The sequence below is a fragment of the Rattus norvegicus genome, chromosome 1 (assembly GCF_036323735.1).
Source record: "Rattus norvegicus strain BN/NHsdMcwi chromosome 1, GRCr8, whole genome shotgun sequence".
Classification (NCBI taxonomy): Eukaryota; Metazoa; Chordata; class Mammalia; order Rodentia; family Muridae; genus Rattus; species Rattus norvegicus.
Window position 1 is genome coordinate 95891688 of NC_086019.1, and position 11199 is coordinate 95902886.

General features: G+C 50.6%; 1 protein-coding gene and 1 non-coding gene across 5 annotated transcripts in view; both read right to left on the bottom strand.

Annotated features, from left to right (window-relative positions):
* Wtip (WT1 interacting protein) overlaps window positions 1–10430 on the bottom strand; it is a 33719-nt gene extending 23289 nt beyond the window's left edge. Inside the window, exons 1-3 of one of the 4 annotated variants that reach the window (XM_063266515.1) lie at window positions 8474–9571; window positions 8133–8217; window positions 1832–1933 (exon numbers count right to left, since the gene is read on the bottom strand). In XM_063266515.1, the coding sequence (XP_063122585.1) occupies window positions 1832–1933; window positions 8133–8163 (133 nt within the window). In that variant the 5' untranslated portion in view covers window positions 8164–8217; window positions 8474–9571. Of the gene's footprint in view, window positions 1–1831; window positions 1934–8132; window positions 9572–9625 lie in introns of those variants that run through there. The other 3 variants (NM_001400841.1, XM_017590047.3, XM_039100857.2) reach the window with 3 other exon arrangements.
* Window positions 4199–4325, bottom strand: LOC120100477 (small nucleolar RNA SNORA11). The gene has a single exon (XR_005500216.1). It is a non-coding gene; the product is annotated as a small nucleolar RNA SNORA11 (small nucleolar RNA).
* Window positions 10431–11199: the final 769 nt, after the last annotated feature.

Here is an 11199-nt window from a genome sequence, read left to right on the forward strand (position 1 = left end):
GTGAAGGGGGTAACCAGGAAGTAGGATATCATTTGAGATGTAAATGAATGGAATGATTAATAAAAATTAAATTAAAAAATCTTTGAAAAAAAAATGTGTACATGTGCATGTGCTCATAAAAGCCAGAGGTTAGCACTGGATGTCTGCCCTGATTGTTCCCCATCTGAATCCTTTAGACAGAGCCTCTTCCTCACACTGGAGCTCACCCATGGCAGATGAGCAGGCCAGCAAGACCTTCTGTGTCCACCTCCCTGGCCCTGGGATCTCATTTACCACAGCTTTTTACATGGATGCTGGGGCTCAAGCTCAGGTTCTCTCCTTTGTGCAGTAAATACTTTATTGACGAGCTTTCTCCTGCCCCATCCCTCTTGCCTCCCCTTTATTTTAAAGAAAATCTTTTTTTTTAAAAAAAGCAATTTAAAAAATAGATTTAACCCTAGTATACCAGATTCTGTTGTAGACCACTTTACGCAGTGGGAATAAGCTAGGTGTGGATGACTGACTTGACCAAAGGACGATGGAATGTGAGGCCTGCCAGGACTTCTTACCTCACAGTAAAGTAAGCAGACCAGTCTAAACTGAGCCCTGGAGCAACGGTAGTGCACCCTAAAAGCAGAAGGGTGGGTCTGCTGTTTCTTTTTGAAAAAGGGTCTACATCTCCTGGGCTGGCCTTGAACTCTGCTCCTACCCAGGCCTCCCTTCCTGACTGCTAGTATTACAGCAACAGTCTTGATGTCTTCACGCTCTCCCGAAAGCAGCTTTACTTCAACTCAATACTAGGCATCTGTTATACTGTGTACCAGCTGGTTTTGTGTGTCACCTTGACACAAGCTAGAGTCATCAGAGAGGAAGGAGCATCAGGTAAGGAAATGCCTCCACGACATCCAGCTATAAGGTATTTTCTCAATTAATGAACACTGGGGGAAGGCCCAACCCATTATGGGTGGTGCCATCCCTGGGCTGGTGGTCCTAGCTTCTATAAGGTAGGCTGAGGAAGCCTGAGGAGCAAGCCAGTAAGCAGCACTCCTACATGGCCTCTGCATCAGCTCCTGCCTCCAGGTTCCTGCCCTGTTTGAGTTCCTGTCTGACTTCCTTCAGTGATGAACAAACAGCAATGTGGAAGTGTGACCCAAATAAACCCATTTCTTCCCCTTGCCTTTTTGTCATGGTGTTTCACTGAAGCAATGGAAACCCTAAGATATATATACTGTGATAAATAAATAAATATATATACATGCATGCACATATATATTTTGATATATATACATATGTGTGTATATATGTGTTTGTATATATACATATATACATATATATATATATCAAAATATTCCATGCATAGGCTGAAGACAGCTTAGTAGTTAAGAGCATTTGCTGCTCTTACAAGAACCCAGCTGCACCTTGAACACTCACTCGGTGTTCACACCCATTCACAACCCCAGTTCCAGGGGATCCAACAGGCACACATGGTGCACACTCATGAACACAAAGTAAAACAAGAAAATCTTTTAAAAAGCCATTTAAAAACATTAACCTAATAGGCAGACAGGTTCAAGCTCCCTCACCCCATGCCCCCATCCCTCCCCTGTGTGACTAGAAGCACCATGGCCAAGGACTGGAGAGGAGCCTTTCTGACAGCCAGCAAAGGCTTCTTCCTCATGCCCAGGCCTCTCACATGGGCCAGGCAGGCCCAGAAACCAAGGGGCCACAAACCATGTGCACCAGGAGAATGAGTGACCATGGCAGCCTCCTTCTGCCCCAGAGCTCAGCCTCTGGCTGAGACTTGGGTGCAAGGGAAGGACAGAGGCAGAGGGACGGGTGGGGTGTTACCTACCGCAGGAGTCGCAGATGAAGCAGTCGGTGTGATACAGGCTCCCCATCGCCTGGCACGCCTGCCTCGCTCCGTAGATGCCAAGCCCACACTTGATACAAATGCCTGTGAGGGAGGAGAGGAGAGGAGAGCAGCAGCTGGTACCACGCACTACACAGGTGGGTGGCCCGCCGCCTCCTGGTCAGGTGTCCACCTGCCTGACCCTCCCAAGCTGACCTCCCAAGGCCAGTGTCACCAGGTTCCTGACAACTAACACTCCAGCTACAGGGACGATACTGTAAGTCAAGCGTGCGAGGTCCCCCACAGGCTCACGTTTTAGGCACCTGGCTGGTGGCACTCTTTTGAAAAGTTAGGAAATGTAGGGACGGGACATGGTGCCTGGCTGCTGGGACAGGCCACTAGGTCTTGGAGGTGGCAGCTCAACTCTGCTTTTTGGGGCAAACATTCATCTTTCTAATTCACTGAGGCACAAGACCCTGCCCCCATGGCGCTGCCATTACCGGCAGGGCAGCACCAGCCAGCACACCTTCCTTGTCACACACTACAGTCACAGTCACTTCTTCCTTGAAGTGGTCCCAGCAGGGAGCTGCCCAGTGACTGGAAGGCAGCATACACAGACAGTGCTCCGTCTGCTACTGCTGCCTGAGCACCCAAAGAGCCTTACCAAGCACAGCACAGCCTGCCTGACATCTGCCGTCAGCTATGAAGGATATCAGCATGAGAACTAGAAATGGCACTCCATGCCCCTCTACCTCCGACTGAGAGACAACCTTCCTGCTGCCTCTGAACTCTTCAGAATAAATGTGCATACCACACAGGTACACTCAAAGGCATCCCTGCCCTTGGCCGGTGTCCTTTCCCCATCAGTACAAGCTCTGCGCATTCCCTAGGCCATTCCACAGACATCGACACATGCTGCCTGCCTGCCTGCCTGCCTGCCTGCCTGCCTGCCTGCCTGCCTGCCTGCCAAAACTGTAGTGCAGAAAAACCCCCAGCCCCAAGGACAGAATATTCCAGGGAAGGGGCATACAGCACAAGTCACACGATGTCAGACGACGCACACCTGTGACCCCAGTAATCAGGAGACCTAGGCAAGAGGATAGCTCAAAGTTCCAGGCCAGCCTGGGCTGCACAGCAAGTTGGAGGCTAGCCAAGGGTCTATATGGAGACACTATCTCAAACAACAACAGAAAAACAACAAACAGTAATGAGGATGACGGCAGTATCAGCTAGAAACAAGTGCTGTGGAGAAAAGTAGGCTCACAATAATAAATCAAGGGGCTGGAGAGGTGGCTCAGCGGTTAAAACTGCTGACTGCTCTTGCAGAGGACCTGGGTTCAATTCCCAGCACCCACTTAGTTCACACCTATCCATAACTCTGGTTCAGAGGGTCCAATGCCCTCTTTTAACCTCTGGAGCACCAGGCATGCAAATGGTGCACATACCTACATACATACAGGCAGAACACTCACACATAAAAAATAAATCAGGGGTTGGGGATTTAGCTCAGTGGCAGAGCGCTTGCCTAGCAAACGCAAGCCCCTGGGTTCGGTCCCCAGCTCCGAAAAAAAGAAAAAAAAATAAATAAATAAAAATAAATCAATCGGGAAAAAAAAAAAAAAACACGGGGCTGGAGAGATGGCTCAGCGGTTAAGAGCACTGACTGCTCTTCCAGAAGTCCTGAGTTCAAATCCCATGTGGCTCACAACATCTGTAATGAGATCTGATGCCCTGGTGTGTCTGACCAGTGTACTTATATATAATAAATCGCAGGGCTGAGGAGATAGCTCGGTGGTTAAGAACACATCCCAGTACACACATGGCCTCTCCCAGCCACTATAACTCCAGTTCCAGAACATCAAACGTCCTCTTCTGTCCTCCTCAGACATTGTATACACATAGTGCACATACAGGTAAGCAGCCACACACACTCACACACCAATAAAAGTAAAAATAAATAAAACTTGACAAAGAATCTTTAAAGAATAAGTAATTCTATGAGAGTTGGGCATGGTGGCGCATGCCTGAAGGAGACTGGACAGCTATATAATGGGCTGGAGGCCAGCATGGGCTCAGTTCAAACAAAACAAAGAAAAAAATCTAGACCATGCCTCTAATTCAGGCCAAAGTAGGAGTATCTCATGTTCAGGGTCAGTCTGGGCTCCATGGAAAGTTCCAGAAAAGCACAGCTGCATAGCATGATCTGGTCTATAAACTCATAATAAAATAGGGGCTTAGGGTTTCAGCTTAGTGGCAGTGTGTGTGTGACATGTGTGAGCCCTCCCCAACCCACACACCTGGAGGTGTGTGATTTCTACACTGGGGTCTTTACACCATGAGCTGAAAGAACAGGACTTTTTTTTTTTTGACACATGTAGGGGATCCACACACAGAGAGGAAACTGCTTGTGCCCCACATTTCAATGGTCCCAGATTCTTCTTGGGTGTGTTGTAAACAGAGAAGCCATTCTTCAGGCCCTCTGCTCTGAGCACACCCCAAGAACAGTACTTTCTATGCTATGTAGGGATCCAGGGATGCTGGATGGAACTGGGGACCACTAAGCAGGCCAGATTCGGAGAGGGGACAGAGGACTAAGAAGCAGTGTCAGGAGGAGGCCTGGCTCCAAGCCTTGTGTACTATTAACCCAGGTATCCAGGAGACCCAAAAAGCTGCTGTCTTCAGTTACCCAATATCTCTGGTTGTTTGCATAAGAATGGCCCCATAACTGGAGAGATTGGCTCAGTGGTTAAGAACACCAACTGGTCTTCCAGAGGTCCTGAGTTCAATTCCCAGCAACCACATGGTGGCTCACAACCATCTGTAATGGGATCTGATGCCCTCTTCTGATGTGTCTGAAGACAGCTGCAGTGTACTCACATACATAAAATGAATAAAAATTCTATATATAAAAAAAAAAAGAATGGCCCATAAGCTTATGTGTTTGAACACTTGACCCCCAATTAGTGAAAGTATTTGGGAAGGATCAGGAGGTGTGGCCTTGCTGGAGCAGATGGGTCACTGGGAGGGGCTTGAGGTTTTCAAAAGACTCAGGCCATTTCTAGTGTGTTTTCTCTGCCTCCTGCTTTCAAATCATAATGTGAGCTCTCAGCCAGGTGTAGTGGTATTGCCTTTAATCCCAGCACTCAGGAGACAGAGACAGGCCAACTTGTGAGTTCCAGGTCAGTCAGGGCTGGTAAAGATCATTTCACAAAAAAAAAAAAAAAGCCGTGAGCTCTCGGCTGTTCTGAGGCCAGGGCTTCGTCCACCATCATGCACTCTAACACTCTACTTTAAAGTGGGTCCTGGAGAAGTGAACTCAGATCAGGCTTAGTAGAAACGGCCGTAACACAAGGAGTCATCTCTCCAGTCCTCTCTGCTTTTCTCCAGCTGGCTTGCATACCCTGGGTTTAAGCACTCTCAATCTGTCTCCCAAGCAGAACGTGTTAGGCTAGGCGCCACCACACCTGGTCTCTTCCTCATCTTGACTCCACTCCTTTCCTTCAGCCCTGATTCAGGGTGTAATTTGCATGCCATTAAGGCTCCAATAATCACTCCTGATGCACTGCCAGACTTCTCTTACTAGAGTAAGTCGGGGGTGGGGAGGCCAGGTATGGTAGTTCACCACTTGGGAGGCAGAGGCTGGCAGATCCCTATGACTTTGAGGCCAGCCTGGTCTACTCACTAAGTTCTAGATCAGCTAAGGCTAGACAACAACAAGATGCTGTCTCAAAATATAGAAAAATGAGGTTCTGGAGAACACTGGTTAAGAGCACTGATTAGGAGCACTGGTTAGGAGCACTGATTAGGAGCACTGCTTAGGAGCACTGCTTAGGAGCACTGGCTGACTGGCTGTTCTTGAACAGGACTGGCTGGGGTTTGACTCCCAACACCAAAATAGATGCTTATAACCATGTGTAAGTCCAATCCTGGGGGACCTGACACGGTCTTCTGACCTCTGTGGGCACAAGGCACACACATGGTGCACATACATACATGCAGGCAAAATATTCATATATATAAAATTAATAAAAATCTTTTTAAAAGGAAATAAGTTGCACACTCGGGAGTTGAACTCCCTGAGTTCAAGGCTAGTCTGGTTTATGTAGTGAGTTCCAGGTCAGCCAAGGCTACACAGAGAAACCCCATCTTGAAAAACAATGAACAAACAAAATAACACACAAAGAACTGAGATGGGAAGGAGGTAAGATGAAAGGGCAGAGGGACTTGATGCTCTATGGATTTAGAAATGTTTATGCTTTTTAAAAAACACTAATTTGCGTACATGTGCACATGATACATGCATGATCAGAAGACAACTTACAGGAGTCAGTTCTCTCTGGCTTGGGAACAAATGGCTTCTTTAGCCTCTGAGCCATCTCACCCCCGCCCCGTGTGTGTGTGTGTGTGTGTGTGTGTGTGTGTGTGTGTGTGTGCATGTGAAAGATCCTTCTACAGATTTATAACCAAAAGAAAAGGGCCAATGGAAAGAGGAAAACTTAGGTTGGTGGTAGAGGTCAGAGAGAGCAGAACGGTACTCTCTCAGGTGGTAGACTGGCCATGTACTGAGGCATGGCAGGAGAAACAGGAAGCCAAGCCACAAAGACTGCACTTGCAGACCTCAACATTCTGAGTGAAGTGGGAGGCAGGATGGGTGTCAGGAGACCAGAAGGTTGTTGAGGGAACATAAAAGCAAAGTGAATAAGGCTAAGGGCAACACACAAAGTCTTACAAACACACTGAGGTCAAAAAGAGGCCAAAGAAATGAAAAAAACCAACTCCAGCTAGTCTCTGACCTCTACATACATGCCATCACCAATACATACACCAATACACACACACACACACACACACACACACACACACACACACACACACACACACTGGGGGTCACTCCAGCAATTCAGAGTGTGTGGAGGGGGGCATTTCCTGTGAAGAATCAAACAGGGGCTGGAACCAAAAGCTAAGAGAAGCAAAAACAGAGAAAGGCCTAGGAGCCTTAGCAGCAGATGACTGGTTCCGGAGCCAGAGGCTGTCGGCCTCCCTTAGACAGCAGAACTGGGGTAGCAAGAGGTCAGCTGACACAGCCTATGGAGGAGGGAGCTAGGGATGGCACAGGCAGAGGAACACACTCCAGACGAGGTTTACAGAAGTCAGACTTCCTTCTGTAAGAGGTATTTACTCAGGTCAAAAGATTTGAAATTTTTTAAATGGCAAGCTGGATAGGATAGCATATGCCTATAATCCCAGCACTTGGGAGGCTAAAGCAGGAAGAGTTCAAGACTAACCTAGGCTAAGACTCTGGCCTTTAAATTATTTTTTTTTTTTGGTTCTTTTTTTTTTTGGAGCTGGGGACCGAACCCAGGGCCTTGCACTTCCTAGGTAAGCGCTCTACCACTGAGCTAAATCCCCAGCCCCTAAATTAATTTTTTAAAGAAATTAACGTATTTCTGTTTTTTGCTGTCCAGGTCTCATTTTGTAGCACAGGCTGGCCTGAAATACATAACCCTTCTGCTTCGATTTTCCAAATGCTTGGATTACAGCTGTTTACCACACTAGAAACTGCCATTTCTGTATCTCAAAAAGATAAATTGTTATCAGATACAGATTAACCAATATTGCCCATTTTTTAAGAACCAGGAAAAAAGGTCTATTTTTGGTTTAGGGGGTGAAAGCTAGCATTTAGAGTAAGTATAGTGGCTCAAACCTGTAATTCCAGCATTCAGGAAGACTGAGGCAGGAAGATAGTTACTTGGAGGCCAGGTTGGTAGACAGAGCAAGACCCTACCTAAACAAGGGGGACTGAAGATACGGTTCAGTTGACAGAGTACTTGCATTGCACGCATGAAGCCCCAGGTTCCATCCTCACCACCCCACAGTCTATCTGTGGTGGTGCACAGCTGTAATCCCAGTGCTTGGGGTGAAGGCAGGAGACAAAGGCTGTCCTTGGCTACAGAGCACACTCTGGAGCAGCCTGCGCTAGACGAGACTTTACTCAGAGAAGGGAACGTCTACAATCAGCCAGCTCAGTCTCCTGTGTGGCTAAAAGGGCTAAAGCTGAGCCCTCGATGCTCTTAGAACAGACCCCCACCTCCACCTGTTTTGGCTATTGGTCCCTTTATTTCCCCATTAAATCACAGTGTAATACACAGACCTGAGAGTGGTCACGGGGGCCAACACAGACCAATGCTCAGCCTCTAGGTGTGCTCGGTCCAGGAGATGATCAGATGCTCAACCAAGAGCACAGAGAGTACCCAGCTGAGCTGTCCCAGTTCGGCTCCTGACAGAAGTCCAGCTTCTCACTCACCTCCTACTCCCAGGCCGTTTACAGCAGCCATCACCTCAGCCAAGCCAGATTCTCCATCCTGACTTCTCACGTGGATCAAGCACCTCTATTCCAAAGACAGGCATGCCCTTGGCCATCCCAGGCTACCACCTTCTCAAACCCTCACCCTCTTCCTCCACTCTGGAATGCACCCATCTGACCTGCTAAGTGCAGCCTCTACTCCCCTAAGATCTACTTCAAAGCAACCTGGAGCTGCTAGCTCTACTGAATTTGAGACAGCCCAAAATCAGTCAGGCCTGTCTCAGACTTGCTAACCACGCACATCCCCAAGCCAGGAGCTTCACTCCCTCTACCACACTCACCTAACTGCTGTGCCAAGGAAAGCCATCAGAGACTTTGGGGTCTTGCTAATGCGTGTGATTTCTTTACCAGGGCTGTTATGAGTCAGATTCCCTTTCTTTGGTATTTAATGGTATAACCTTCACTTTCTATTGCCACATTTTGAAACACAGTCTGGCTATGTGGTCTTGAGTGGTTCAGAACTACATGCAGACATGCTTTAAACTCTACTACCGTTCCTGAATCCCCCAGTGCAGGGATTACAGGTCTGTACCAACCATGGTAGCTAAACGGTAAAGTCTGGATGCGTATTTTTCTTAGTTATTTTTTTTCTATATATGTAACCAGCTTAAGGTTGGTCGGTGGTTTCGTTAATTTGTTTTGCCTTGCTGGGAAACAAACCTAGGGCAGTGATAGGCAAGTGCTCTATGGCAGAGCTACATGCCTAGCTCAGAATTCCTGTCGGAAATATCCCGTGTATAGCCTAGCCCAGAGAAGCTTGGAATGCCTGGCTTGGTCCTGTGGCCTTACACAGTCCCACTTGCAGCCACTACTAGCACTGAAGCCTCAGTCACACAGTTTCTGGGGGTACCCAGGGAACCGCACCTTTCTGTCCCTATCCATGCCTCACAGTTAGAAGGGGAGGGTCACTTTCGTTCTGCTCTTCATCAAACGTTAGTAGGGTGAGTAGGAGCAATGCTAAGGATGAAGAAGAATGCCCAGCAACAGGGGCTGAAGAATGGGTTATCAGTAAGAACTTGGTGCTCTTGCAGAAGACTTAAATTCAGTTCCCAATACCCACTTCTGCTCACAACCGACGGCTACTCCAGTTTCAAGGGATCTGACGCCGTCTGACTTCCCAGGGTACTTTCACACACACCTAATTAAATCTTTTGTAGAGTTCATAAGTTTCTAAACCCAGCACTCGAGAGACAGGGGCAGGAAGATAACTGTGAGTTCCAGGCCAGCCAAAACTACATAGTGAAACCTTGTCTCTAATACTAGAAAATAGCTTAGGCTGTCAATCAGCCTGATTTTGTCTGAGTCTCCAACTTCAAGTAAGGAAGCGCCCGGCATCTCTGAATCCCTAGCGGAAGAACGGCCCCTACCAGAGCCTCGCGCACCCCGGACCCCACCCCCACCCCCGACCCGGACCCCGGCCCGCGCACGCTCACCAAAGTAGTCTCGCGCCGTGCGCGCCTCGAGCGCGCGCTCCAGTTCCCGCGTGAGCGCCTCCAGCCGCCGCTCGGCCGCACTCGGGCCGCCCTCCCGGCCCGGGGGCAGCGGCAGCGACGGCAATGGGAAGGGGAACTGGGCAGGCTCCGGGGAGCGAGCGGGCGTGGGGCCGACGCCGGGCGGCAGCAGGTCTGCACAGGCGCCGGCTGAGCCGCGGGAGCCCAGGCTGGACACGCTGGAGCGCGCGCTGCCCCCCGACGGCGGCCCGGGGCCGGGGCCGTGGCGCTGGTCGTAGCCCAGGCTGATGCCGCTGGAGCGCGCGCTGCCGCCGTCCGAGCCCGCCAGGCTGGCGCGCGGGCCTCGCTCGGGGCGGCTCGGGACGTCGGGCGCGGCCTCCGGGCCGCCGCCGCCCTTGCCTCTGCGGCCAGACACTGGCGCCGTCTCGTCCGCTGCCCGCGGCCCGCGCCGCACGCGCCCTGGGGAGCCGGCGGTCGGCTCCGACTCGCGCAGGCCCAGCCCGGCCAGGAGCAGAGCCGCGTCGTCCGCGGCTGTCCGCGAGCGCTGCATGGCCGTCGGCCCGCCGCGGCGCGTCACCTCCGCCTCCCGCCGCCGCCGCCGCTCCGGCAGCGCCGCCGCATCGTCCGCCTGCCCGCAGCCCGCCCCGGGACCCCTGAGCGCGGGGCGGGGTAGCGGTCGCTCGGCGTGGGCCGCGCGCTCGCGCGGGGCCGTGGCGGGGAGGGACGGAGACGCGCGGCGAAGGAATGCGCGCGCAACTCCGGGCCGCGCCCCCTCCGCTCGGAGGCCGGGCGCGGGGGGCGGGGGGGAGCGGAGGGACTCCTTTGCCCCGTCAGGAATGTGAGGAAGGAGACTGCGCAGCGGCCTGTGGAATGTGGGGGGGGCGGCGACGGCCGGACCGAGGGGTGTGCAGACTGCGCAGGGACGCGGGCGGGCCAGCGGTGGCCCAGGCTCTGGTCCACCCCGGGGCCTCAGGGCACATTCCAGATTCCCCCCCAGGCCGAGCTCTAAGCCCACATCCTCCTCATTCCTACCAGGCTCTCTGCTAAAAGAGCACAGCCTGATGCTGACTGCTTTGTGCCACATGGATGTGACACCAACGTGGGAATTCTGGCAGTTTCAAAAAAAAAAAAAAAAAAAAAAAAAAACGGGAACACCAATCAATTTAAGGATTCTAGCAACTTCTAGGTATAACCGTCCCAATTACACATTCTAGGACTTAGAAAAGAAATATGGGTCAAGTTCCAGGACCCATTGTGAGTGTGACTTCCACCAAAATTCTCTTAGGCTCAGAGTAGTTAGGAGCATTTGTTGCTCTTGCAGGGGACCCAATTCAGTTCTCGGCACAGACAAGATGGTTCGCAACTCTCCTTAACTTCAGTTCTAACGGAGTTCCACCTCTTCCATCCACTACTAGGCATGAACGGGGTGCATACATGCACATTCAGGCAAAAAACTCATACAAATAAAAAAAAATCTAAAAACAAAAGCCCGTTTATCACCTGACATCCATAAGTCCCTACTTTAACTGGAGAACCATAATGAATCTTAGGTTCCC